Raw genomic sequence first — 25657 nt, 5'->3', positions numbered from 1 at the left:
TGGCCTGGTAACAGAGGAGAGCACTGAGCCAGGGGAAGGCCCTCTTCCCTCAAGGTCACACATTTAGAAAGTGGCCACTGATACTTTCAGAGTCAGGTAACCCAGGTGGTAAACAGCCTTCTGCTTCCATCAGCTGCACACTGTGCTGAGAGAAACTTCTCTGCTGAAGGGCAGGGGCATGAGGTGTGTCACTGGAAGAGCTAAGGCCAGACCAAGTCTCTGCTTGCCTGCCTGATAACCTGTCTGCACGCATTCTGCTTGCTGCTCGCTCTTTCCACATAACAAGGTGTTGGTATGTGCTGCCTCTTGACATTTGCCACTAGTTTTATGTCCAGTGGCCAGCACTCAAGGCATGTGGCTTCAGGCTTTCTCATCCCACTATAGCGGTTTTCCAGGTTGGTGGGGGAAGGCTGAGAAATTAACGCCCAGTCTACCTTCTAGGCGCAGTCACTAGACCCCCCCCCCCCCAAGGCATGTCAAGCATAGTATCTTAGAATCCTCAGCTCAGTTATTACCAAGCCTCCTATTGGCTGTTCCCCTTTCTGGAACTTTCTGGGATCATCTCCCATGCTGGCCAACCACACTCAAACCCTTGTCTCAGGTTCCGGCTCAGCTTCTGGGAGACCCCATCATAAGACAGCTAAGGGATTCTGTGCTGACGAAAGCCACATGAATGTTTGTTCTACAGTGCGCCTCAAGCCACATGAGCGGTCACCAGGCGCTAGTCCTTTCTATAACAACCCCACCAATGGAAAGTATGTTGGTGCATTAAAAAAAAAAAGTGTCAACTTTTTGCACGGTGGAAGGCCCATGATGCACCTGTCCATATCCTGGGAGAGGAGCAGTGTGCCTGATGCCTCATCTCCCGTTTCCTTGGACAGTCACTTGGCTTCTAATTCTCAGGCCCCACCTGAGAATGACCTAGTTCCTGCTTGTTGGAGGTAGCATGAGGGTTCACGGGTAATCTTAAAACAGGAACTACACAAACAAGTGCCAATTGTGTATTAGAACTGTAAATGTTTAAGTCTGACTTTCCTACAGAAACCCCTTTTATTGCTGTCAAGTATTAGTTCCTATTTCTGGGCACTTTCATCATTGTTAAATACCCAGAATACTAGGATGAAAATCAACCGAGGAGCTGTATAAGCTAAGCTCCTGTGTCTTTGTCAAGTAGCTTTACATTGCAACCCAAGCTTCTTTGGTTTTTCTTGGTTTAGCAGCAAGACAAGGAGAAGGGAACTGCCATGGTCTTTGGCACTTCCCACTTAGGGACAGTCTTTGATGTGACCCCTGTTTTCACAAACCTTGTTTCTAGTTTGAGTCATTCAGAGGGTACAGGTAATAATACATGATTTCTAAAAGCCAAAATATTACAGTTCAAACAATTTTCTAGCTCTTTCTACCTATCTTTCTTTTCAAGGGGATTTCTCTAGCCCTTGCTGTCTTGGAACTCTCAGTGTAGGCCAGACCAGCTTCAGAGTCATAGAGATCCACCAGTCATTGCCTTCTGGTGGTACATGGGGTGAAAGCCATGTACCACCAAGCCCAGCTCTTCTAGTATTTTCTTGTTACCAAAAAAATAGGGCGGGCAGAATTAATGAGCATCAAGAAAAGCAGTTACCTATCTCTTGCCCATTAATGGTTTTCTAACGGGTGTTGCACACTTCTGTTGTGCATGCTTCTTTCTGTTGAGGGACTGCAGCCGGCTTACCACCTAAAACCACTGAGGCAGGTGTTCAGGGTTGGAATCCCGGCCCCTCCTCTTGCTAGCTGATCTCATGGGTTTCTTCCTCTGTGAAATGGCCATATCACAGACTTCCTTGTATGAAGTTTGTTTGAGGATTTGACAAGTCTGCGATCACAAGGTGTCTAGAGTAGTGTTGCTGTTCTCAGGTGAAAAGACTTGGGTTCCTCATGTTGGAATTAAAGCCACCAGAGATGATGGGAAACAGCAGAAAGGACCAAGTTGGTTATCTGCAAGAGCTGTGAGCATTGCCGCTGGCTGTTCCGGTTGCCTTTTGTCTGAGCTAAGCCTCTTTCTGAAAGGTCCCATTTCTACTGTTCCTCAAATCATTTTTTTCTCTCCTGCTTCAGAGCAGAAACTTAAGTTCCCTACTGGAGAGAAACAGTGGGGTTACTGGGTCGCTGGTCCTTCTTTTTATTTCAAGCCCGCACCTTCTCTTTGTTAAGGGTTTGGCAGGGGTGGGCAGTAAGAGCACCGCCCTGAACACAAGCTGAAGAGACCACTCTTAGTCTCCAAGTGTGGCTTGTAGGAAAAACAAGCGGAAAAAACAAAACCAACTTGGCAAAAAGGCCTCGCACTGTCACTGAACATCACCCGTCCTGCCCACCATAATTATGTCTGAAGCCACCGTGTTTGGCAAAAGAGTTTGTGAACAGAGCTGCCAACTATGAGGAGATGGAAAGTCCCAAGTCTCAACTCCACCTTCTTGAGGACAGAAAGGATTTTGGGGTGCTTATAGGCATGGTGCTCTGAGGTGTGGAGAAAGGCAGCAGTTGCCTACCTGCCCAGAAAACAGCAGCTGTTCCAAGAGTCTGACCCTTTGTAGCAAAGGTCGCTCCTCAGACACCTGCCATGCCCAGATACCAAGTCACTGGTTCCAACTGGTTTGAGCTAGACACATTTCAAACAAATTCTTAGACAAACTTCAGATTCCTGGAAACAAGGTAAATAGTTTCGCCATAGGGAATGTATTTTGGTTATGCTATCCGCCATGAAACTTGTAGAGGCCCATTTCTTTACTGTTATAGCTGAGTGGCTTCTTTTTCTAATATTTCTGTTACTTATTCGAGAATTTCCTCCAAGTCCTCCAAGACTCACCCTTTCCTCCCCACCCAACTCCTCTGCTAGGTGTCTTTTATTTTCTCATTTATTTTAGGAGACGCTATCTCTAGGCAGATGTCCTGGTCTCCTCTGGCTCTTATAAGCTTCCCACCCCTGGGTCCCTGAGTGACTTCTAAAACCAGCCAAGAGTCAGCCAAGCATAGAAGCTGAGGGAGGAAATACCACTGAGTTTGAAGCCAGCTTGGTCTACATAGTGACTCACAGGACAGCCAGGGCTACCAGCTGGAATCAAGTGAAAGCAGAGGATTGATTCCGGTTTCCCTTCCATTTCAGGATCAGGGGTTGTTATTGTTGTTGTTGTTGTTGTTGTTGTTGTTGTTGTTTACTTCTGGGTTTTAAGAAAATAGGCTCCTCCTAACAAATTCCCATAGCCCCACTACACCAAGGCCAGTCCTGGTCCCTGGGCACGTGGATAATGAGCCCTCCGTTGTCCTCATCCTCCATCCATGGCCATGGCCTCTCTGGTGATAGTTCATAGAACACTCGAGCACAGAGGTGACCGGGCTCAAATTACACGTTGCTCTGAGAGGCCTAGGTAGAACCTCCATGCTGGCCTTCAGTTGTCTTCTGTCCAAGTGTGTATTTGCACATATAACAGTGCACTAGTCTTAAGCATGGAGTCTCATATATGGAGACCACCTAAACATAGAAGAGAAGCTTCTCCGTCCTCCACACACACACACCCCAAAGTGGCCCTGTGGCCCCTCAATTGGTTCCTGCCTCAGGGCCTCTGCCACCCTAGCTTCTGACACCACGGGTGAGCTGTGTGTTAGACTTCGTGAGATGCAAGGCTGAGGGAGGTTTGTTTATTATGCTTAATTCACTGCCAGTGGCATCTCCGGAGTTTCCCCCGTGCTGCATGTGGAGCTGTGTGCTTCCTCCCCGAATCAATGTATCCCATTGTCTGAGTTCCATTGTAGTATACTGTGGTGTGATTACATCCCATGTAGCTGTTCTGTTGGTCCAGGCTCTAGGTTCTTTCCAACTTGGAGCAATAGAAAAGTCCTGCTGTGAACATTCCTAATTAATGATTGGCAGGACCCACCCACTTCCTTGGTGGCCTGTTCTGCCAAGGTGCAGGAGACTGATATTCATGAATGCCGCTTTCAGGACCCTTGAATGAGATAAACAAACTGGCCAGTGCTTACAAAGTGAAACTTAAAGTAAAAGCTCGCTGACATGGGGGCTGGGGAGGGTACGGCTCAGTGGTGGGACACTTGCTTTATTATGCTCAAGCCCCTGAGTTTGACCCCTAGCGCTCCTAAAAAGGAGAGAGAAAGGAGATGATTTACTACTGAGCATGGTGGTGCACGCCTTTAATCCCAGCACTCCCTGAAGGCAGAGGCAGCCTGTTCTACAAAGTGAGTCCAGGACAGCCAGGGCTGTTACACAGAGAAACTCTTTCTCAAAAAAAACAAAAAGAAAAAGAGAAAGAAAGAAAAAAGAAAGTAAGACCTTGAAAAGCTGTCTAAATGCTCGCTCCGAGAGAAGTCCTGTCACCTCAAGCAAGCCATTAGATAGTGATGCCTTCCTCATCTGTAAAAGATACTTAGCATAGTATTAATGTTATGCAAAAGTAAGGAGATTTTTGCAAGGATTAGGTTTTAGATAGGACTTAGCTCATCTAAGCTCTCAGTTGCTGTTATTGATTTTTTTAATGGTAATGATCATATAGAGTAAAGTCAAAAGAACTATGATGTCACACAAGTTTATTAACACAACCAATGCAAACGGAAGTGACCTGCTGAATGTCACGGGGGGGGGGGGGGGGGGGGAGTGTCAGTGAATGTGCTGCTTGGCTTTCCTCCTTCCTTTTAACCCCTCATGCGTCTGTTTTGATCTTTAATTATATGGCGCTCTGTCTTTAAACAGAGATAGAATGTGGAGGTGGAGGAAAGAAGGAAAGCCTAGGCTGAAGAAATGTCATCGCTGTGGGATCAGCCTTAACCTCTAGACTCAGCACTGATTTTGGGTGTAAAGTCAAGCTGTTCCGTGATTTGCACTTTTGGCTTAGATTATTCCCCACCCCCAGACTTCTAATAATAGATAGTGATCTGAATTCAGTATGATCTGACCCAATATCAAGAATTCCAGAGGCCAGAGAAGTAACCCAACTGTTTGAGATAAGTGCATCTGGGCCCTTGAGAAGTGGGACCACGTTAATGTCATATAGCAGACAGTCACAGCAGGACTCAGGAGGGATTGATGAGAACTGCAGCATGTGAGATGAAAAAGTTGGCACTGGAAAGGCAGATAATTTATCACTGGGCAAGTTCCCTTCAGCCTAGAAACAGAGCGCATCAGCAATGGAAGCAGATTCCATCGGGTGATCATTCAAAGGAGGGAAGGTTTTCCTCATGCCAGAGAAATTTAAATGTTTAGACCTTTCACTTTGAAATAGTATCAGATTTACAGGAAAGTTGCACAAATAATCCAAAGAAATGTCTGCTCTGACCAATTTCCCCCGTGTTAGCCCTTTGCCACGGTCGCTTTGTTTTTTCTGCGCATGCTTGCTTGCGCACACGCTATCTTCCTTGTTTCTGAACCGTTAGAGTTCATCACAGGCATTTTGCCTTCTTTGCCCAGATGTTTTGTTGTGTTTGCTAAAACAAAGCTATCTATTGCAAGCTACAGTTCAGCCATCAGACTTGCAGGTGGTGGGACAATCCCGAAGCTGAGTTTGTACGGAAGGGCTCTCACAGGCCCAAGCATAGCAAACATGGCGCTAACAAGCCTTGCCCTTCCCAAAACCCCCCTCTCCTCTGTAAACCAAAGATTACATCCTTAAAGCTAGCCACCAAGGCCTCTTCCCTTCTTTGGACACTTTCTTATGACAGACTCATTCCTAGGCCTGATCACCAAGGTCCAGCTATCAAAGTATTGAAGTCCAGCAATCAAACCGCATTTTGGGTCACCTAATTAACATGCCCAATCAAAACATATCCCCACCCCCACTCCACCCTTCCTAGTCTATCTAACTCAGACCTCCCCTTTTTTCCTCCCAGAAATCACACCTGCAAGGTCATTTGCTGCTGTTTTCTGCCTGAGTTGGAAAGCAGCCACTTAGCTTTTCTCCCCTCCACCCCACCTTCCCTCAACACCCCACTCTCCTTAATAAAGGGTCTCTCTGTGAGAGTAAGTGTTTGGGTGTGGTTTGTACCTAGTCCCCAGAGGCCGTGGGTCCAGGAGGGAGCACCCTGCTCTCTGTCGGTCCCTTCAGTAGGCTGTATTCAGTAGGCTAATGCCCCACGGATGTCCTCTGCTGCTAATGAAATTACGTTTTTGGTTCAGAACCCAATCCCAAGTCACGCCTTCCATATTAGAAAACCCTTTAGATTGCAGGTCAGCTAGCCTGGCACACACAGCAGTGAACAACAAAGAAGAGACCGTGCCTCAAATAAGGTAGGAGATGAGACTGGACAATCTGAGACTGTCCTCTGACCTCCTGCCATGACATGTACCCACTGTCACACACACACACACTTTTTAAAAAGGAAGAAAATCCTATCAGATAACATACACACAGGAAAGCACAGTAGGACACTGGACCACCTGGGTCAGAAGAAGATCTTCTGAAATAGTTTCTTGAATGTAGGGAGATTAACCTAAGTGTGTGCAAAGGAAAGTGTTATCAGGGAAAATAAGCCTTACCTGCCCTGCGAGTCGTGGTGGCTCTGTCTGAAGTCTGTTGGGTGTTCCATGTCCTGATCCTATGCTTAGCCTTCTTCTCGGAAGGCTGGTTAGATCACAGACATGCATTCCAAGGAAGCGCCGGTTGCAATCATTGTCTCTTCAGGCAGTGGTCACAGTAGCTCCGTTCTCTCTGCAGACGTGGTGTTGGAGAAGGCCATGCACAAATGCATCCTGAAGCCCCTCAAAGGCCACGTGGAGGCCATGCTGAGGGAATTCCACACGGCTGACGGCTCCTGGAAACAACTCAAGGAAAACCTGCAGCTCGTGCGGCAGAGGAGCCCGCAGGAGCTGGGGGTCTTTGCCCCGACCCCTGACTTGGTGGAGCTGGAAAAAATCAAGCTGAAGTTCATGACCATGCAGAAGATGTACTCCCCGGAGAAGAAGGTCATGCTCCTGCTGCGCGTCTGCAAGCTCATCTACACTGTCATGGAGAACAACTCAGGTGAGGCAGCCTGTCAGCCTGCCCAGACTGAGCCCCGATATCCCCTCCCTTCACCCCTCAATTTCACCTCGCAGCCTGTAGAAAGACAAATACAACTGATGGAATTTGTCAAATGAGCCTCATGCAACAGAGTAATGTAATAGATTAGTCAGTGAACGTGGATAAGGGCAAAAAGTAAGCACTGCCTACAATGCTGACTTAAATTGTAAGTGCTTATAAATTTGTTGTCACCGCCCTCTGCAAAGGACTTTATTTACGGAGAGACTTTGGTGCCTTCATCTTCTACCCTGCAGTTTCCCATCTGTTGCTACATAGGACCCTCTCCTTCATGATGTGAGAATTAGTGAGGCAACTCATTCTGAAGCCCACGTGCGATGGGAATACTAGTGAGGACCTTTGCCACACTCCGGCCCATGAGCATTTATGCTGATAATCTACAGCATGCCCATGTGAAGCCTGGGGTGTTTGGTAAGAGTGTGGCTGAAGCAGTGCGATTGGAATCCACCCAAGGATTGCAAAGCAGGAAACAAGTCCTCAGAACCCCCCCTCCCCCAGCTCTTTCCTAAAGAGGCAGAAGTCCCATGAATCCCGGGTAGTGACTGAGCCTGCCCTGCTCCATGCCTTCAGAGAGCTTCTTGTAATACAGTGGGTGATGAGCAACTTCTTTCTTGACAGAAATTGCCTTAGTAGAGAAGCTGCAGAGAGAAGGCACAGGCTCTGTCACACCCATTGCTGGAGTAGACAGGAATGTGTGTGTATTGCAGACTACTGAGTGAGGACCTTAACCACTGTGCAAAACACTCAGGCAAGCATAAGGACGGGGGTTTAGATGCCCAACATCCACATAGATGCCGGGTGGATGTGTGCGGTCGCCTACCCACAATTCCACACTTCGGCGACACAGAAAGGAGATCCCAGGACAATCTAACTAGCTAGAATAACCAAATAGGTTCAGTGAGAGACTCTGCCTCACTAAATACAGAAAGAGCAATTGAGGAAGACACCTCATGCCAGCCTCTGACCTCTAGATGCATGCACACACATGTGCATGTACACACACACACACACACACACACACACACACACACACACGGACACGGACACACACACACACAGACACACACACACACATGGACACACACACGGACACACACACACACACACACACACACACACACACACACGCACACACACACACACCAGAGCCCTTGAGCTGTTTGCCAGCCTGTGGTCACGGCCTCTGAAATTTGAAGCACACATCTCTGTAGTTCATGAGACCATTTATAGAAGCTTCTACAACGTTACCTACTCAGGGTGACAACATTCTGCAGCATGGTCTCTTTGCCTGCACACTGGTGACATTTCAGACATGACCATCTTCATTGTGGGGGCTGTCCTGCTTCCTATGGGAAGCTGCGTGACATCCTGGATGCTGTCACCCTCCAGCTGTGATCATGAGAAGTGTTTCCGGGTAGTGTCAAATGTGCTCTTGGTCAGCAAAGCCACCCCAGTTAAAAACCACCATTGCAAACAACACAAGAAACCAGTGCCCCCTCCCCCAATAGATCGCTAGTAATCAGATGTTATCATCAACATACTGAATTGCTACCATCAACACACTTTTAAATAAATCAAACAAAACGAACATTGAGCAGACAGCAATTTTTTTTTCCTGGTTTAAGTCTGGTCCGTCATTACATTTGTGAAAACATACACAGGACATGGTAAGTGAACCAGAAGGAACTAGCCTAAGGGAATATTTTATTCAGGGTTTTTATTATGCTTTGCTAACAGTTTAAAATTCTTAAAGGCACTCTATTCTAGTGCGCAGATCTTTAAAATGACTTGTGTTTTTTGTGTTTTTTTTTTTTTTTTGAGACAGGGTTTCTCTGTGTAGCCTTGGCTGTCCCAGACTCACTTTGTAGACCAGGCTGGCCTCGAACTCACAGAGATCCGCCTGCCTCTGCCTCCCAAGTGCTGGGATTAAAGGCGTGCGCCACCACGCCCGGCTTAAAATGACTTGTGTTGACTGTCTCAGACATTGTCAGTGGTAGGAGAGTCATGGGCCACATAGGTAGAATTCCAGAACCCCCCACGCCTGCTTATAAGTAGCACAGTTCCCCAGCATGACTCCTCGGTGGCTAATAAAAGCAGCAAATAGGATGTGAAAGGAGGAAACGCTGATAAAAATATCTTGTCTTGCCCCCTCCTCCTGACCCCAGGGAGGATGTACGGTGCGGATGACTTCTTGCCAGTCCTGACCTACGTCATAGCTCAGTGTGACATGCTTGAGTTAGACACTGAAATCGAGTACATGATGGAGCTCCTGGACCCGTCCCTGCTGCATGGAGAAGGTAACATGCTCTTTCTCAAATGTGTCAGAGGAGCAAGGCAGCTAGGTTTGTGGGGGAGGGGAGGTGGGGCAGTTGGTGGGGGGAGGGCGGCTACACATTTTAAATTTGAGATGCAGTTCATGGAGTGTAAAATTAGCCATTTTGAAACTGGCTATGGTGGGCCACACCTGTCATCTCGGCCATTGGGAGGTTGAAACAGCAAGATTATGTGTCCCAGTCCCAGTCAGTGCAGTGACTGAGTTCAAGCCCCAGCATCGGAAAGCTCAGCATGATGCTACAAATAACAATCCCAACACTGGGGAGGCAGAGACACACTGGCTAGCTGAGCAAATCAGTGAACTCCAGGCCAAAGAGAGAGCCGGTCTCAAAAACAAGGTGTATGACATCTGAGGAGTAACACCCATGGTGACCTGCTGGCACCCACTTCATATGTGTATGTACACACACACACACACACACACACACACACACACACACACACACACACACACACACACACACACCCCAGTGACAGTACATGTAGACTGTTCCCCAGCTACCCCCTCTGTCTAGCTCCAAAGCGTCTTTACCACCTCAAATACAATCCTGTGGCCAGGAAACCAGTTACTATGGTGCTTGACACCTCACTGGTTAATTTGCAGGAAGCTGTTTGTCAGTTTTTCAAGACAGAGTCTCTCTGTGTGTCCTTGGCTGTCCTGGACTCGCTTTGTAGACTAGGCTGGCCTCAAACTCATAGCGATCCACCTGCCTCTGCCTCCTGAGTGCTGGGGATTAAAGGCGTGTGCCACCATGCCCATCGGAAACTGCTTTTTTAATTTAAAACTATGTACTACTAGTCTGGGTGCTTGACTGAATGCTTGTAATCCTAGCGCTTGGGAGGATCAGAAATTAAAGGCTATCCTTGACTAAATAGTAATCTTGAGACCAGCCTGGGCAACATGAGACCCTGTTTCCCCCCAAACAAAATATGTACTATACCTTTTTTTTTAAATTACGGTACTAATAGTAGAAAAGTCAAAATTTAAAAAGGAGGAAATACAACTAAACTTGACAATAAAAATTTAATTTAGTAAAATTAAGCATTTTATAGAATATCTTTTTCCTTTTTTATTTTATTTTATTTTTTTTGGTAAGTGGTTTCTTTGTTTCAGTACTAGTGATTGAACCTGGGGCCTTATATGTGCAAGCAAGCAGCCAATCACTGAGCTATAGCCCTTGCCTTTTGAATATAATTTTTTGTTTGTTTGTTTGTTTTTGTTCTTCGAGACAAGGTCTCTCTGTGTAGCCTTGGCTGTCCTGGACTCACTTTGTAGACCAAGCTGGCCTCAAACTCACAGCAATCCACCTGCCTCTGCCTCCCTAGTGCTGGGATTAAAGGCATGCGCCACCACGCCCGGCTTTGAATATAATTAAAAAAAAAAAAAGATACACATTCTTTCATTTAGGAAGTTGCTGACTTTTTAATTAAGGAATACTTACACTGCTAGAAAAATAACCTGCTATTCTTATCATTAAAATCAATGGAAAGCTGGCCTTAAAAAAAAGAAAAAGAATTGTTTTAAGCACACGAGCAGCATTCATTTGCTTTCCATTTATTTCAGGGTTCAGGTTCAGTCTTGTGCTGCGTGTGTCTTGGCAGAGGGAACTCTTTCTCCTGTATCAGTTAGAGGCTCTATCATGAAAATCTTTGGATGCCTGACTGCGTAGCTCACAACCTTGAAAGGCGGCAAGACCTGGGGTTCTCCAGGAAGGAAACAAATCAGGGCCTGTGTGCCCATCTGTTAATCATTTCCAAAAGTCCCTTGGGTACCCAGACAGACCCTGAGGCAGCAGCCGTGCTTTCTCTGTTTCTGTGAGTTTCAGCCTGGGCTGGAACACAGAGGTCTGCTTGCCGTTGGGATGCCCTGGCAGACACGTCACCTAGGATTCTCTCATGGAGGGAATTAAATGCATTGTTGTCCCCAGGATGTCCTTTGGTGTCCTCAGTCCTCTAAGCTGAATCTGTCAGGCTTGGTTTTCGTATCAAAGGCCTGGTGTCTCTGGTCCCTAAGACAGGTCCTCCCTATCCCTTTCTGGTCAGTGCCAGCTTGGAATGCGTATCCTCCATCCTGTCCCCACGCAGAGGCAGATAGGAAGGAGCTCTTCCGCCCTTTATCGTTCACCCATCCATATCTCTCATTAAAATTCCCCCCTCGGGACCTAGCTGCTCCATTATGATCCCATGAGACCCACTGTGTCTCTCCCTTTTGTGGGATACGGCAGGAGAGAAATTGAGTGTGGTTTTGTCCAGGCACCCAGGAGACATCTGTAAGCTCCGGTGTCAACCCATCCCTTTTCGCACCTTGTGATTATTGCAGTTTGGGGTTTCTTTTGGTGGTTTCTGGTCGCAAGAAGACCCCTTCGAGGCTTTGGGGAAAAGAGTGTGTGGGTCTCTCTCAGAAAATCAGCCTTCTGTTACCCGCAGTGTGTACTTAGATGCTTACGTCGTGTGGTCTGAGGACAGACACAGCCATTTCCCGCCAGTGCCTCAGAGTAAGGCCCCCGTGTTTCAAGCTCGGGTCTTCTTAAAGAAGAATGCCATAAACCCTGCATTGTGACAGACTGGCAGGACTGTCTTCACCTGCAGGAAAACAATCAAACAAGGGCACGCTGGCATGAACAGCCTTGCGCTCCTCTGCATAAACTGCGTCAGACATGGCTTGCCTTCCTTCCTGGGGAGAGCATGGCCCAGGCAGGCTGGCTGTGGCTCCAGACAGCGAGGCAGAACAAGGAACTAGAGGAGCCGGGTCGTGCGTCACAGACCCGAGCTTTCTGCAGCCTGTCCAAAGGAGCCGGGTCCTGCGTCACAGACCCGAGCTTTCTGCGGCCGGTCCAAAGCCCTCTCGGGTTTGGCCTTTGCAGCAGTCACGTGTCTTTTCTGCTGTGTAAGCAGATAATTCTCATTCACAGACGAGCACCATGGATTTCTCTCGCAAGCTCAGAGCTCTTCCTCTAATTGTATCCATATGTTTCTAAGTGTGGTCAGTTCTGTGTTTCCAGCGTTTGAGGTTTTCTCCTCCGCGGTCTGAGCACATCATGGCCATGGAGTCAAATGCAAAGTTCAAGGAAACCTTCACCACCCCACAGGGGTTGGGGCCAGCATTAAATGCTGACACCAGGACGTGGCCCGTTTTGATTCCAGTAATCCTTATAGATTCCCCCTGAACTCCACTGTGTGGCATCCACTCGCTTGACCTAGCATTTTACACTGAGTCACGAGGCAGATGCTTACTAAAGATTAATCATAGCACAGGCAGCAGTAGAGCTCTTAAACTGTGTGTGGTGGGGTCAGGAAAACTCTAAACAAGAAGCCTGCTCTGGGCTGACAGGGGCTGGGGGCGTGGCTAACGGATAGAGCATGCTTGAGGCCACGCACCACGAAGCCCTCCAAGGAAAGAGAGAAAAACCTCCATCAGTGACTGCTTTGCCAAGTTCAAAGCCAGTGTGGGTTCCCAGGCCCGCTGCCCATGCTTCTGAGAGGAGAAACCTTTCCAATCCTACACATTGGTCAGAGAGTTCTGCAAGGCCCAGTGGGAGCAACTAAAGGCTTCAGCCATGAAGTGTGTGTGTGGGGGGGGGGGGGGGGACTCTTTTCTCACTTAGCACACTTAAACTGTAACAAACTTCTGGTCTATGAATGAATAAAGTATCCTATTTGTTTTCTCTCTCTCTCTCTCTCTCTCTCTCTCTCTCTCTCTCTTTTTAAAGATTTATTTATTATGTATACAGTGTGCATTAGATCATATTATAGATGGTTGTGAGCCACCATGTGGTTGCTGGGAATTGAACTCAGGACCTCTGGAAGAGCAGTCAGTGCTCTTAAACACTGAGCCATCTCTCCAGCCCCTGTTTTTTCTAATGTGTGTTTCCACTTCTGGGAAACAGGGATCCAGGTCCTTTCTCATATGGTCTCCTGCCCCCCAACTCTGCTTGAGCACACAGTAGAACTTCAGTGGATATTTTGACAACGAACGACTTTAAATACAAAACGTGCTGCACTCAGAGAATTCTGGCTACACATTCCAGGCGTCCCCTAGTGGCGCTCAAGCACATTTATAAATTCTTTTTTTTTTTTCCCCCTACTTTTTGGTTTTTCAAGACAGGGTCTCTCTGTGTAGCCTTGGCTGTCCTGGATTCACTTTGTAGATCAGGCTGGCATTGAACTCACAGCAATCCACCTGCCTCTCTGCCTTCCCAGTGCTGAGACTAAAGGTGTGTGCCACCACGCCAGGCTACAAAATTCTTTAGCAAGCAACTAATTATTTCTAATACAAACCTAGAAAAAAAATACATAGAGCACTTCACAAAAATATGAGAGGCTAGTTTCAAGGGTATTCCCAGAGGGACAACACTCTCTTTAACATGTAAATTATCTTTCTTAAATGTGGAAGTAGAAATGTTGTCAGCTCTTTGGTGTGCCCTGGCCCTGGCACAGGCTTGGGTCACTCCATAAATCTGTGTGAGATGACGCATGAGCAGAAGGATGGAGGCGTGAGTGACATCTGCGAAGGCGATGGTGGGGACATGAGTGACCTCTGTGGAGGTGATGGTGGGGACATGGGTGACCTCTGTGGAGGCAATGGTGGGGACATGGGTGACCTCTGTGGAGGTGATGGTGGGGACATGGGTGACATCTGCGAAGGCGATGGTGGGGACATGGGTGACCTCTGTGGAGGCGATGGTGGGGACATGGGTGACCTCTGTGGAGGCAATGGTGGGGACATGGGTGACCTCTGTGGAGGCGATGGTGGGGACATGGGTGACCTCTGTGGAGATGATGGTGGGGACATGGGTGACCTCTGTGGAGGTGATGGTGGGGACATGGGTGACCTCTGTGGAGGCGATGGTGGGGACATGGGTGACCTCTGTGGAGGCGATGGTGGGGACATGGGTGACCTCTGTGGAGGCAATGGTGGGGACATGGGTGACCTCTGTGGAGGCGATGGTGGGGACATGAGTGACATCTGCGAAGGCGATGGTGGGGACATGAGTGACCTCTGTGGAGGCGATGGTGGGGACATGGGTGACCTCTGTGGAGGCAATGGTGGGGACATGGGTGACCTCTGTGGAGGCGATGGTGGGGACATGGGTGACCTCTGTGGAGGCGATGGTGGGGACATGGGTGACCTCTGTGGAGGTGATGGTGGGGACATGGGTGACCTCTGTGGAGGTGATGGTGGGGACATGGGTGACCTCTGTGGAGGCGATGGTGGGGACATGGGTGACCTCTGTGGAGGCGATGGTGGGGACATGGGTGACCTCTGTGGAGGCGATGGTGGGGACATGAGTGACCTCTGTGGAGGCGATGGTGGGGACATGGGTGACCTCTGTGGAGGTGATGGTGGGGACATGGGTGACCTCTGTGGAGGCGATGGTGGGGACATGGGTGACCTCTGTGGAGGCGATGGTGGGGACATGGGTGACCTCTGTGGAGGTGATGGTGGGGACATGGGTGACCTCTGTGGAGGTGATGGTGGGGACATGGGTGACCTCTGTGGAGGCGATGGTGGGGACATGGGTGACCTCTGTGGAGGCGATGGTGGGGACATGGGTGACCTCTGTGGAGGCGATGGTGGGGACATGGGTGACCTCTGTGGAGGCGATGGTGGGGACATGGGTGACCTCTGTGGAGGCGATGGTGGGGACATGGGTGACCTCTGTGGAGGCGATGGGGAAATCACAATCTACTACCTATATGCATTGGTTCCGCACCTGAGAATCTGGCCAATCCTGGGATGTAAATATTTAGGGAGGAAAAAGTGAAATGAACATATACAAACTTTACATTTTTTTGTTAAGCTCTTTATGTAGCATTTCTACTATACAGGGTATTATAAGTCATCTAGTGATGATTTAAGATTTAAAGGAGTATTGTATAGATTATTTGCAGATGCTGTGACATTTTTTATGAAGATTTAAACATAGATTTTAGTATATGTTGGATCCTAGAGTCTGTCCCCAGAGGATAGCCAAAGACAAGTATGTACAATATGACATTAACACTAGTGCGCCTCCACTGTCATCACCAGTGCAGAACTCCTTTTTTTTTCCTTTAATTTGATTTGCATTCTGATATTTATAGGTCTTCTTTTTTTCTTTTTTAAAATTTATTTTAATTTTTTACATATACATTTATATTATTACCCATATATACAATAGATTACCTATAGCAAGAAGAACCATGACATAGTCAGGAATTATGTAATTGTTACATCCTTAGCGTTTTGACTATCTGCATTTGACAATCTCCAGTGTGGAGCTCTCACGGACCCGTTCTCTTTGCCCTTCTAGGAGGCTATTACCTGACAAGCGCCTATGGAGCACTATCTCTAATAAAGAATTTTCAAGAAGAACAGGCTGCAAGACTGCTCAGCTCAGAGGCCAGGGACACCCTGAGGCAGTGGCACAAGCGGAGAACCACCAACCGGACCATCCCCTCTGTGGATGACTTTCAGGTACACACCAACTCCCCAGCATGCTGCCTTTTCTTCCAGGAAGGCGGAGCTGCTTCCTGCAGCAGGCAGGCACAGAGCCTGCCTGGGTGAGTCACCTGCTGGGAATTGATAATTAAGCCCCCCTCTGGCCTTGCTGCTTCCCTTCCTTCCCTTTAAGCATGAACACAGAGGCACCTCAACTTTCAATGGGCCATGCCCCCTTTGACTGCACTATAAGAGAAAAATGCATGGACTATATCTAACCCATAAAATATCCTAATGTAGGGAAACAGTGGGCAAGGTGGGGGAGGATTTGTAGAGTTACACTGTCATCTTATGGCTGATTGGCAGGGTCAGCTCATCACTGCAGGCCCAGCATCTTAAGGAGCATGGCATCAAATGTAGCCAACCTGGGAAAAGGTACAGATTCAAACCAGGCTATTAGGACAGCTCAGTGGTGGACTGCATGGACAATGCCCTCGCTTCCATCCCTGCCACTTACAGAGAACAGCTGAAAGTCAAGGTGTAGTTTCTACTAAGCCTAACTCACTTTAGCACCAAGCAAAATATAAATTATCACCATATCAGATGTGGACACAGGTTTGGCTCATAGTTAGCTGCCATTCGGACAGCAAAGTCAAATTAAGGCCCAAAACATTCTGCCTGCTGCTAACTACCTAACCCAACAGGGTGACCAAAGGAGAAAGCCCAGGCGAAGGCATCGGATATCCAGTTTCCTCAGGAAACAGTGGTGTTTGCTCTGCGGCCCCACTGGTTGCCTTTTAAAAAGTGGGGGTGTACCACAGGGTATCTTTTCACCTCTTCTCCCCCCTTTCCTCTCTCACTCCCCAAACAGAATCCCCTGCAATCTCAGCCTAGCACTCAGTGGGAAGCAGGTCAGTTTGAGAGTAACCACGGCAGCCAGGCCGCTCTGAGCTTCCTGGGCTGCTGGGCCTTGAGTGGTTGCAATGAGTTTATTTCCCGGAGGTGAGCGAGGACTACAGGAGCCTCTCCCAGAGCCAGCAGGCCCTGGCTTGGCTCTGTCTGTGCAGTGATGAACCACCCTGCAGCTATCTTTGGATAGTCATCGGTCCATTTCTGTGGAACTCTGAACTCTGGCTGTGCCTCTTTATAATGCCACACAGGAACCTGAGGCCTGGAAGTGCACGATGAGTTTGCCCCAGGCTCCAGATTCACCTCCACTGCTATTCCTCTCCCATTTCTTATTGCTCTGAAAACAACTCTTGGTTCAAACTCAGCCCGTGCCTGTAAAAGCAAGGTCAGCATGTTTTTCTCCAAGATTGCAATTTTCTCATAAATTCCTTCCAGACACACAAACTACAAAGAAAGAACATGCTGTGCACCCCCTCCTCCCCACACACCCATGCTTGCGTTGTTCAAGAGCATCCACGTGGTAAGTTTTTTAGGTCATGCAGACCACTGGGCTACTGCCATGTAGGCCAATGCAAAGAAGAGGTCCTGCCGAGCCGTATCCTCTGATATCAGAGGAAATGACAAGAGTACATCCTTCATCGACAGGCCTCTCCTGTTCTCACGGCTGCCTACCAGGAGCTTCTGACCTAGAGACCCATGGCGCCCAAGCCCCAGACACCACAGAGCCTTTCTTTTGGCACATGCCTTGCCCACTGGCCCCACTCACTTTATATCTTCTTACAGTACCACCCAAGAGAGGATTGTAAGCTCTCAGACCATGAATGAAAACAAAAATACAAAAACGGAACTCCAGTACCAAAGGCCATAGACACAAACACCCCTAACACTCCCTCCTGCTATAAGAAGAATACTCCTTAGTAGCTAACGCGTGATGACTGTGTCTCAGTTTCCTCACTGGGGCTTGTAGCCTACTCTCATGATTCTCTTCAGGAGTCCGGGAACAAATACAAAAAGTGGTGGTAGGGATGAGAGAGGCGTGGTCAGATGGCACACGCTCTGAAATCAGATGTTCAAATCTGAAAGTATGGCACTCTACCCGAGTGCCACTTGACCCAGCCTCCCCTCTGCAGAGTCATCAAGCTGGCCAGTGTCCTTCTGAAATATGACATGAAACATCTTGCACGTCCAGAGTGCACAGTCCTTCCCGAGAGCCTCCCCTCCTCTATGCCAGCTGCGTCTTCGGGCAGCCACAGGAAAAGCAAGGCTGAGCCTTTCCTAGCCCTCTCAACCAGGATCACCAGGTCTAAGAAGCAAAAACGTGTTTGTCCTCTAGATGTAGCTAGAATTTGACTAGGACTTCTCTGCCCTGTGTGGGAACCATTCTTAAGGATATGGAAGTAAAGGAGCTTCTGAGAATGACCAAAGCCAAGGGGAGCCTGGCATGGGGCACCTGCCTGGGCGTATGTCCAAGGACACCACAGGCTTACTGTCTCTCGGGGTGGTGAACCCCTGCAGCACCACACTGTGCATAGCTCCATCTCCAAAGTCTTCTTGCAGAGCCAACATCCAGTCCCACATTCTACCCTGAGCCCCTGGGAGCCTTGTGTAAGGTTGCACCGCATGAGCTCACATGTGGGCAGAGAATGGTCAGGCATCAGCAGTTTGGCCAGGCATTATTTATTGTCTTTGGGTAGGCGTCCAAAAACTGCACTAACTGAGCATCATATGTGAGTGAGCATCATACGTGCCGGTGTGCTAGATGTGCTAAGTCCCTTCCTGCTAACTCCTGTGCCAGACTCTTCTGAAGTCTGGGTTATTTTTCAAGCTGGGAAAAGTCCCAACTTTGGATATGGTTCATAGTCTGACTCAGGATTTCTTCAGCAGTTGGCTTTATGTGGATATAAAACAATAAAAACCAGGGACGGGGCTGGGTGTGGTGGCGCATGCCTTTGATCCCAGCACTCGGGAGGCAGAGGAGGGTGGATTGCTGTGAGTTCGAGGCCAGCCCGGTCTACAGAGTGAGTCCAGGACAGCCAAGGCTACACAGAGAAACCCTGTCTCAGGGAAAGAAGAAGAAGAGAAAACCATGGCTGACAGGGCTTCCTGTTTTTTCTCTTTGCAATGAGCTAACGTGCTCAGCCCATGCTATAGTTCCCGCCACTGGCCAAGTACAGATCAGAGTTTTTCCTGGCACCCTGGGCTGTGTGGTCTGACTAGACATGTGGACAAAGCCAAGCTTTGAAATGGCTCACGCTTGCCTCTGAACTATGTCTGGTTCCTCTTCTCCCTTTGCTCCTGACATCTCTGTTTCCACTTGCAGAATTACCTCCGAGTTGCCTTCCAAGAGGTCAACAGTGGATGCACTGGGAAGACCCTCCTCGTGAGGCCGTACATCACCACAGAAGATGTGTGTCAGCTCTGTGCTGAGAAGTTTAAGGTGGAGGAGCCTGAGCAGTACAGCCTCTTTCTCTTTGTCGATGAAACTTGGCAGCAGTTGGCAGAGGACACTTATCCTCAAAAGATCAAGGCCGAGCTGCACAGCCGGCCTCAACCCCACATCTTCCACTTTGTCTACAAGCGAATCAAGAGTGATCCTTACGGTGTGATTTTCCACAATGGGGAAGACCTCACTCCCTCATAGAGGACACGAGGGACTTCCCATTGGTACATCCAGAAGGAAGCTAGGAGTCTAGCCCTCTGGCTGCCACAGGTTTGAGCTTGGAAGGCAGCCACCTCCTCAAGGGCCCCTCAGTTCAGTGACTAAGCCATCTATAGGCTGACTTGGCCAAGGGCATCTTTTAAACAAGGTAGCTGAGGTTCATGAAACAGTAAGATTCTCCTCCAGCACTGGTGAATTGCATTTGATGGCTCAGGCGTCCTGAGATCGCTGGCTATTTCACCTTAGCCAGCTTCTGGGTTGGCTAATGTGTATGTATATGTGCCGAGAAACACTTAAAGTACAAACTCTTCTCTTGGACTCGATAGCAGGTGTTGACAAGACTGTCCGATGCAGTGCGTCAGGTACCTCTCAGCTCTGTGGTGGCTCCATCCTCCCCTCTTCCTCCTTTCTTCTGTCCTTCATTCTATACTTTTTTTTTTTTTTTACAAAGAGCCTTTGTGGTTTTTATATATTTCATAGAAAATTTTATAGCAGTTGCAGGTAAACTGTCAGGATTGGTTTTTAAAATATTTTTGTAACTTTTAAAATATTTTAAGTATGCATGTGATTTAACATTTAATATTTGAAGATAAATCTCTTGCTGGATTTGAGAGTACTGCATTTTAGACATCTCTTAGATGTCTCTCCTCTGTAACTGGATGTTTTGGCAAATCTGTGGGGAGAAACTTCTGGTTGTCTTAAAGCAATCCCTGATGCTGGCCACAGTCTGCCTGTGAAAAGTCCGATGTACTGTTGTTACAGTGCTCACCTTTCGTGGTGGTGTACTGTTTGTTGTTTGCTTCTAGTTTTAAGCAATCGACGCCGAGAATTAGGAAAGAAATGAATGTAGAGAGAGGTAGAGAGAGCGGTAGATGCTACAGAGGACTGGGGCATGGAGTCTGCAGGTTCAGGCTCTTTGGAGGACGTGGTAAAAGGAGTCAGTACTGTAAATACATGCTTGCAGAAAGCTCTGACAAAAATCTGTCCCATACACTATCTGCCTGGGGAGACAACTTTTACGATCCCACAAGGAGAAGTCAACCCAGGGTGATGCTCCCAGTGCCCTATTTTGTAAGCCAAACTAATGGCATCCAATTATTTGGAGGCAGAAACCAAGTAATGTATGATACGGCTTTAGTTGAGTTCAGTGAGATGTTGATGGGAAAAGACTGCACCAAAAAGAGAAGCAAAAACAAACCAAAAAGAAAAAAAACAAAAAACAAAAAACAAAAACAAAAACAAAACCCTCTTTATTGTAAGAATGGACATTGGCTCAGTGGTAGAGCTGGCATACACAAACTAACAAGCTGGCCTCCATCCTCAGCATGGCAGATAGGAGCAAAACAAGCAGAGAACGTGATGTGTGGTGGAGTCAGGTTTATGTTGTATAAAATGAATTTCTGGACACACATACTCTACAAGGGTCATGTATCGGTGTAATGCAGGTCATTGCAAAACAAACAAACAAAACAAAAACAAAAACAAAAAAACAGAAAGAAAAACCCCTGTTACTGTTCTGTTTAAGGACACATCTGATTTGGGGCCTTGTGTACTTTTAGCTCTTGTTGTTGTACTAGAACACTTGGCACACACTGTGGTGTACTTCCCTTTGTAAATGATTTTCAATGGAATTTTGCACATAATACATTGTAATACTGTACAATAATCCTGTGTAAAATACTTTCTGCAATATTCTTCAGGTGTCTTTTTTGTTTGTTTTGTTGTTGGTGGTGGTGGTTTGTTTTAGAGTCAGAATATAATCAGGTACCCAAAGATGCTGTGTAAATAAATGTACATGGTAGTGGCATGGCTTGGTCGCCTGTCCCTTTTACCATATCACTCAGGAGGCAGCAGCAGGTGGATGCCTGTGAGTTCCGGGTCCACCTGGGCTACATAGTGAGACCCTGCTGCAAACAATGCACATGTGAGCAAACACACACACACCCACACACACACACACACACACACACACACACAGAGGCACGAGTACACACACACAGTATACACAATAAATGTCACAATGAGTTGGTAGTTGCGAAGAGCAAACAGAAGAGCAGTGCTCACAAGTTTATGGGCTGATGGGACAGAAATTAAGAAGCAGGAAGAGGAAACAGATGGCCTGTGACCTCTGAGTGTTTGCAGGATTACCCAGCACAGTATTGGGCTTAGATGGCTCCAGAGCAAATCACAGCTAATCTGAACTCAGAGCCAGGCAGGCCTCCGCAGACAGCCCCTCCCTATCCTTAGGCAACCCTTGTAGTGTCCTGACTGAGAGTTCAGGAGGATTGCAAAATCAGTGGCGCAGGCCTGCTCCTCTGCAGAGAGGTGTTCTGGCGAGCACAGCTGTGCCTGACTGATAAGTGCTCATCGCATCCCTGTTGACAGAGAGAAGGGAAGTTCAGAGGGTTTCTGGGACATCTATAAGATAGCTACTTAAGAGACCAGAAGGGGGGCTGAGTGAGCTCGCCTTTGAGGTTTGGAGTGAAGACATGTTGCCTCCTGTGTCTGTGCAGCGGTCCACCCAACTCTGTGGCTTTAGACCGTGATGCTGTCCTTACACTGAGGACTTGCTGCTCCTTTTGGATGAGAAGCAGGTCACAGCTTCTGAATTCGGCAGTTTGTGCAGGTCCCGTGAGAGCAGAAGAAAACATCACAAGACTTCCCCTGGCTTGTCATTGGGCAATGCTTCCCTGGCAGAGTTTCAACACATGTGTCTCCATTCCCCCCCCCACCCCCCACGCAGGCATTTCTCACTTCTCAGTTTGCCAGGAAACAGACCCTGGCGGGGTGCGGACAGAATAAAAGCAGAGTAAAAATATACATGCTGGGTGGGGGAAGAGGAGAGTGCTGCACTTCCAAGCCTAAAAATATCTTCAGCAGCAGCCAGAGGAAGAGATCCTGTGTTTGACGTTGGACATCCTGCCAAATATGACCCCTTTAGGGACACAGGGAAAAAAATGAGAATTGTTAAAGTTGTTTGTATCATGTGGAAGTTACTTTAGCACTACAAGCAAATGTAAAAGACAGGAAGCTGGGCCAGACTGCTTCCATTCATAAATGTGGTGTCACCTCCCTAGCGGCTCTGGCCTTCCTCTTCTGGAAGAAATATGGAAGAAGCGAGACCTGTGATGTTTAATAGCCTGGCTGTACCCCCAAAGGTCTGTGAAAGTGGACACAAGGTTTCCATCCACATGGGACAGCCATGTCTGAGAACAAAATGGAGACTCTCCTTGTTTTTTTCAGACCATTCAAGTATGGGTAAATTTAAGACCCAAAATGTTGTTCGCCATTTGGTGAACCTTAGTCAAGTTGGAAAAATGGCCTCCTCCCCAAATCATATTACAATGCAGAACCACAGGCAGATGACGGGAAAGGAGAGGAAGGAGAGAGCTGGCATGAGTTTCAGGAAACAGGTTCTGTTTTGAAAAGGGTCTATGTTTTAGCATCAAAGAGTGAGTAAGAGCCGGTCCAAATTTGCCACGTGAATATTGGCTTTGCTGGGAAAGGAGCTGAGGGGGCGAGGGAGGAGAGACAGAGAGGGAGGGAGGGAGGGAGAGAGGGAGAGGGAAGGAGGGAGGGAGGGAGGGAGGGAGAGAGAGAGAGAGAGAGAGAGAGAGAGAGAGAGAGAGAGAGAGAGAGAAGCATATTCCAAGTTAGGAGTGTAGCTCAGTAACACAGTGCTTGCCTAGCACTGTATGTTTGCTATCCAGCGTGCAGTGCACATATACCCCCCTCCCCAGCACTCACAACTCACAGAGATGCTGTTGGATGTTGAAGACAAGTTTCACTATGTAGCCTAAAACTGGCTGTAAACCTGCAGTGGTGGTGGTGGTGGTGGTGGTGGTCTCTGTGTGTGTGTGTGTGTGTGTGTGTGTGTGTGTGTGTGTGTGTGTGTGTGTGTGTGTAGTAGTCCATCTAGTTAACTGGTCACACTGCCTGCAAGTGATATGAGAAGTTTATGAGCTTTTTGGTTTTCTTAGGAGACTTCTTTTTCGTTTTTGTTTTTGTTTGTTTGTTTGTTTGTTTGTTTTCGAGACAGGGTCTCTCTGTGTTAGCCTTGGCTGTCCTGGACTCACTTTGTAGACCAGGCTGGCCTCGAACTCACAGCGATCCGCCTGCCTCTGCCTCCCGAGTGCTGGGATTAAAGGCGTGCACCACCATGCCCGGCTGGAGACTTCTTTTTCAAGGCAGTTTGCCCAACCAAAGATCTATCAATTACAGGACTGTCTTACTCATTGGTTTTGATGAACGAAGAAGATATGTTAAAGTCAGATGTATTTGCTGGCCAAAGAATGAATCGTGGGGGCATCTTTGGAAAAGCAAGCTGTGGAAGGTGCCACACCTTGCCTCCACTTCTCCAGAGAAGAGACAGAGTTTCTCTGGGTAGCCCTGGCTGTCCTGGAACTCCCTCTGTGGACCAGGCTGGCTTCAAACTCGCAGGGATCTGTCTGCCTCTACCTCTCAAGTGAGGAGATTAAAGGCATGTGTCACTGCCACCCAGCTGCCAATGATATTTTTCATTCACAAGATTTACCCTCTATGTGGAGGGAGGGATTTATAAATAAAACCAAAAACTGTGCGTGATTTATGACGTCAAACACCAGAGGGTTTTAACAGGATGAGATAGTTCCCTGCTTGTCACTCAAGCTCGTCTCCAGTGCCTCCTCCCCAAAACACTCCTCCAGCTGTCTTCATCCTTAGCTTTGACTTTTCTAAGAAGCACGCTTACATTGACGTTTATACTCTCTTTCAGCGTAGCCTTGGGGAGGGAGGTCCTGGCATAGAAGCCAGGGCATGTGCATGCTAGGCAAGCCTCTCTCTAGCATGAGCTGGGCTCTAGCTGGGTGTTAGCTTTGCGTGCCATTGTGGATGGCAAAGCTGTAACCACCTCTTTAATGGTGCTCGTGTCATTTTATTGGGGACTATAGAATGTGAGTACCCGGTCAGGCTATTCCACGACCGCCCCCAACAAAATGTTCCTGTATCCTGCTGGGAGTCGGGGGCGGGGGGGAGGGTCACTCTAGCTGTCAGCATCCCGGGACCGAACAAGGTTTTGATCTTTCAGATGTCCCACTTCCAAAGGAGGGCCGTCGCCTCTTTGTCCTTCAGAGCATGTACACTGAGTATCAGCAACAGCGCGTGCGGTGAGGATATAGCTCCATGTTTCCACCTGCAGCAGCCTAAGTTCCTTTCAGGGACCTCTTCTCCTGCACCACAGAAAAGACTGAAAACAAGCCAGTGTGAAGGAGGCTTAGAGTTTATTAACGGGTTTTAAGGCCTGAAGATCCAGCTTGGTAGTTAAGAGCACTTACTGCTCTTGAAGAGGACTCAGGCCCTATTCCTAGCACCCTCGTGGTGGCTGACAACCTCCTATTGCTCCAGTTCTGAGGGACTAGATGCCCCCTTCTGACCTACTCAGGCACCTGCATGCGTGTGGCGCATACACTCACACAGGCACATGCATACATACACATAAATAAATAAGCTTTTTAAAATTTTTTGTTTTTGTTTTTGTTTTTTAAGGAAGAGGGGCAGAAGTTGGGGGGATAGCTCGGTGGTTAAAAGCTCTGGCTTCTCTGTCTAGAGAACCTAGGCTCAATTCCCAGCACCCACATAGTGGGTCACAGCCATCTTTAAATTCAGTCCCGGAGGATCTGACACCCTTTATGGCCTCTGAGGCCACTGTGTGTATGTGGGCCACAGATATGCTTGAACGCAAAACACTCATATGCATAATGTAAAAAAGTGGGTGAGGAGAGGAGAAGTTTTGACATGTTTAAGCATTGAGTTTAATAAAGAAGCGGGTGCTTAGGGAAAGAGTAGTGTACTTCCAAGCATGGATGTAGGTAGGGGTTTCCAAGTAAGTCAATTTTAAGTGTCTTGGCAGTAGCCACGTTTACTATTTTGGCAGCCTCTTAAGTTATATGTCAAAGCATTTTTTAAAGGAACATCATTCCCCCTTCCTCCTTCTTTTATGAGACTATAGGTGTTCCATGTTGCCTTGGATAGGATTACAATCTGATATGGTAAGGCCATGAGTCATAAAGGGTGCACAAGGGGGCTAAGACATTGGTTACTGAAAATGAAGTTTATGATCTTGCTTATGGGTGTACTATAAAATTGTACATGTACAGTTGGGCAGAGAAAGGCCATACTTGGCCACATACACTTAGGTCTTATAAATGGTTCACACTGCTTGTGGTGGAATCTGCTGAAGGAGGCAGAGGCAGAGGCAGAGGCAGAGGCAGAAGCAGAAGGATCTCTGTGAGTTCGAAG

General features: G+C 47.9%; 1 protein-coding gene across 6 annotated transcripts in view; it reads left to right on the top strand.

Moving 5' to 3' along the window:
• The window catches only part of RIN2 (Ras and Rab interactor 2), a 233823-nt gene extending 212750 nt beyond the window's left edge, over window positions 1-21073 (top strand). For all 6 annotated transcript variants that reach the window (XM_084777856.1, XM_084777851.1, XM_084777852.1 and 3 more), the window contains 4 exons: window positions 6696-7001; window positions 9224-9355; window positions 15686-15849; window positions 19043-21073. In XM_084777856.1, coding sequence (XP_084633982.1) covers window positions 6696-7001; window positions 9224-9355; window positions 15686-15849; window positions 19043-19363 — 923 coding nt within the window. In that variant the 3' untranslated portion in view covers window positions 19364-21073. The remainder of the gene's footprint in view (window positions 1-6695; window positions 7002-9223; window positions 9356-15685; window positions 15850-19042) is intronic.
• Window positions 21074-25657: the final 4584 nt, after the last annotated feature.

Source organism: Acomys minous (assembly GCF_964271855.1).
Source record: "Acomys minous genome assembly, chromosome: 3".
NCBI lineage: Eukaryota > Metazoa > Chordata > Mammalia > Rodentia > Muridae > Acomys > Acomys minous.
Note: the sequence above shows the minus strand (reverse complement) of the source record. Positions and strands in the feature narration are given on the sequence as shown.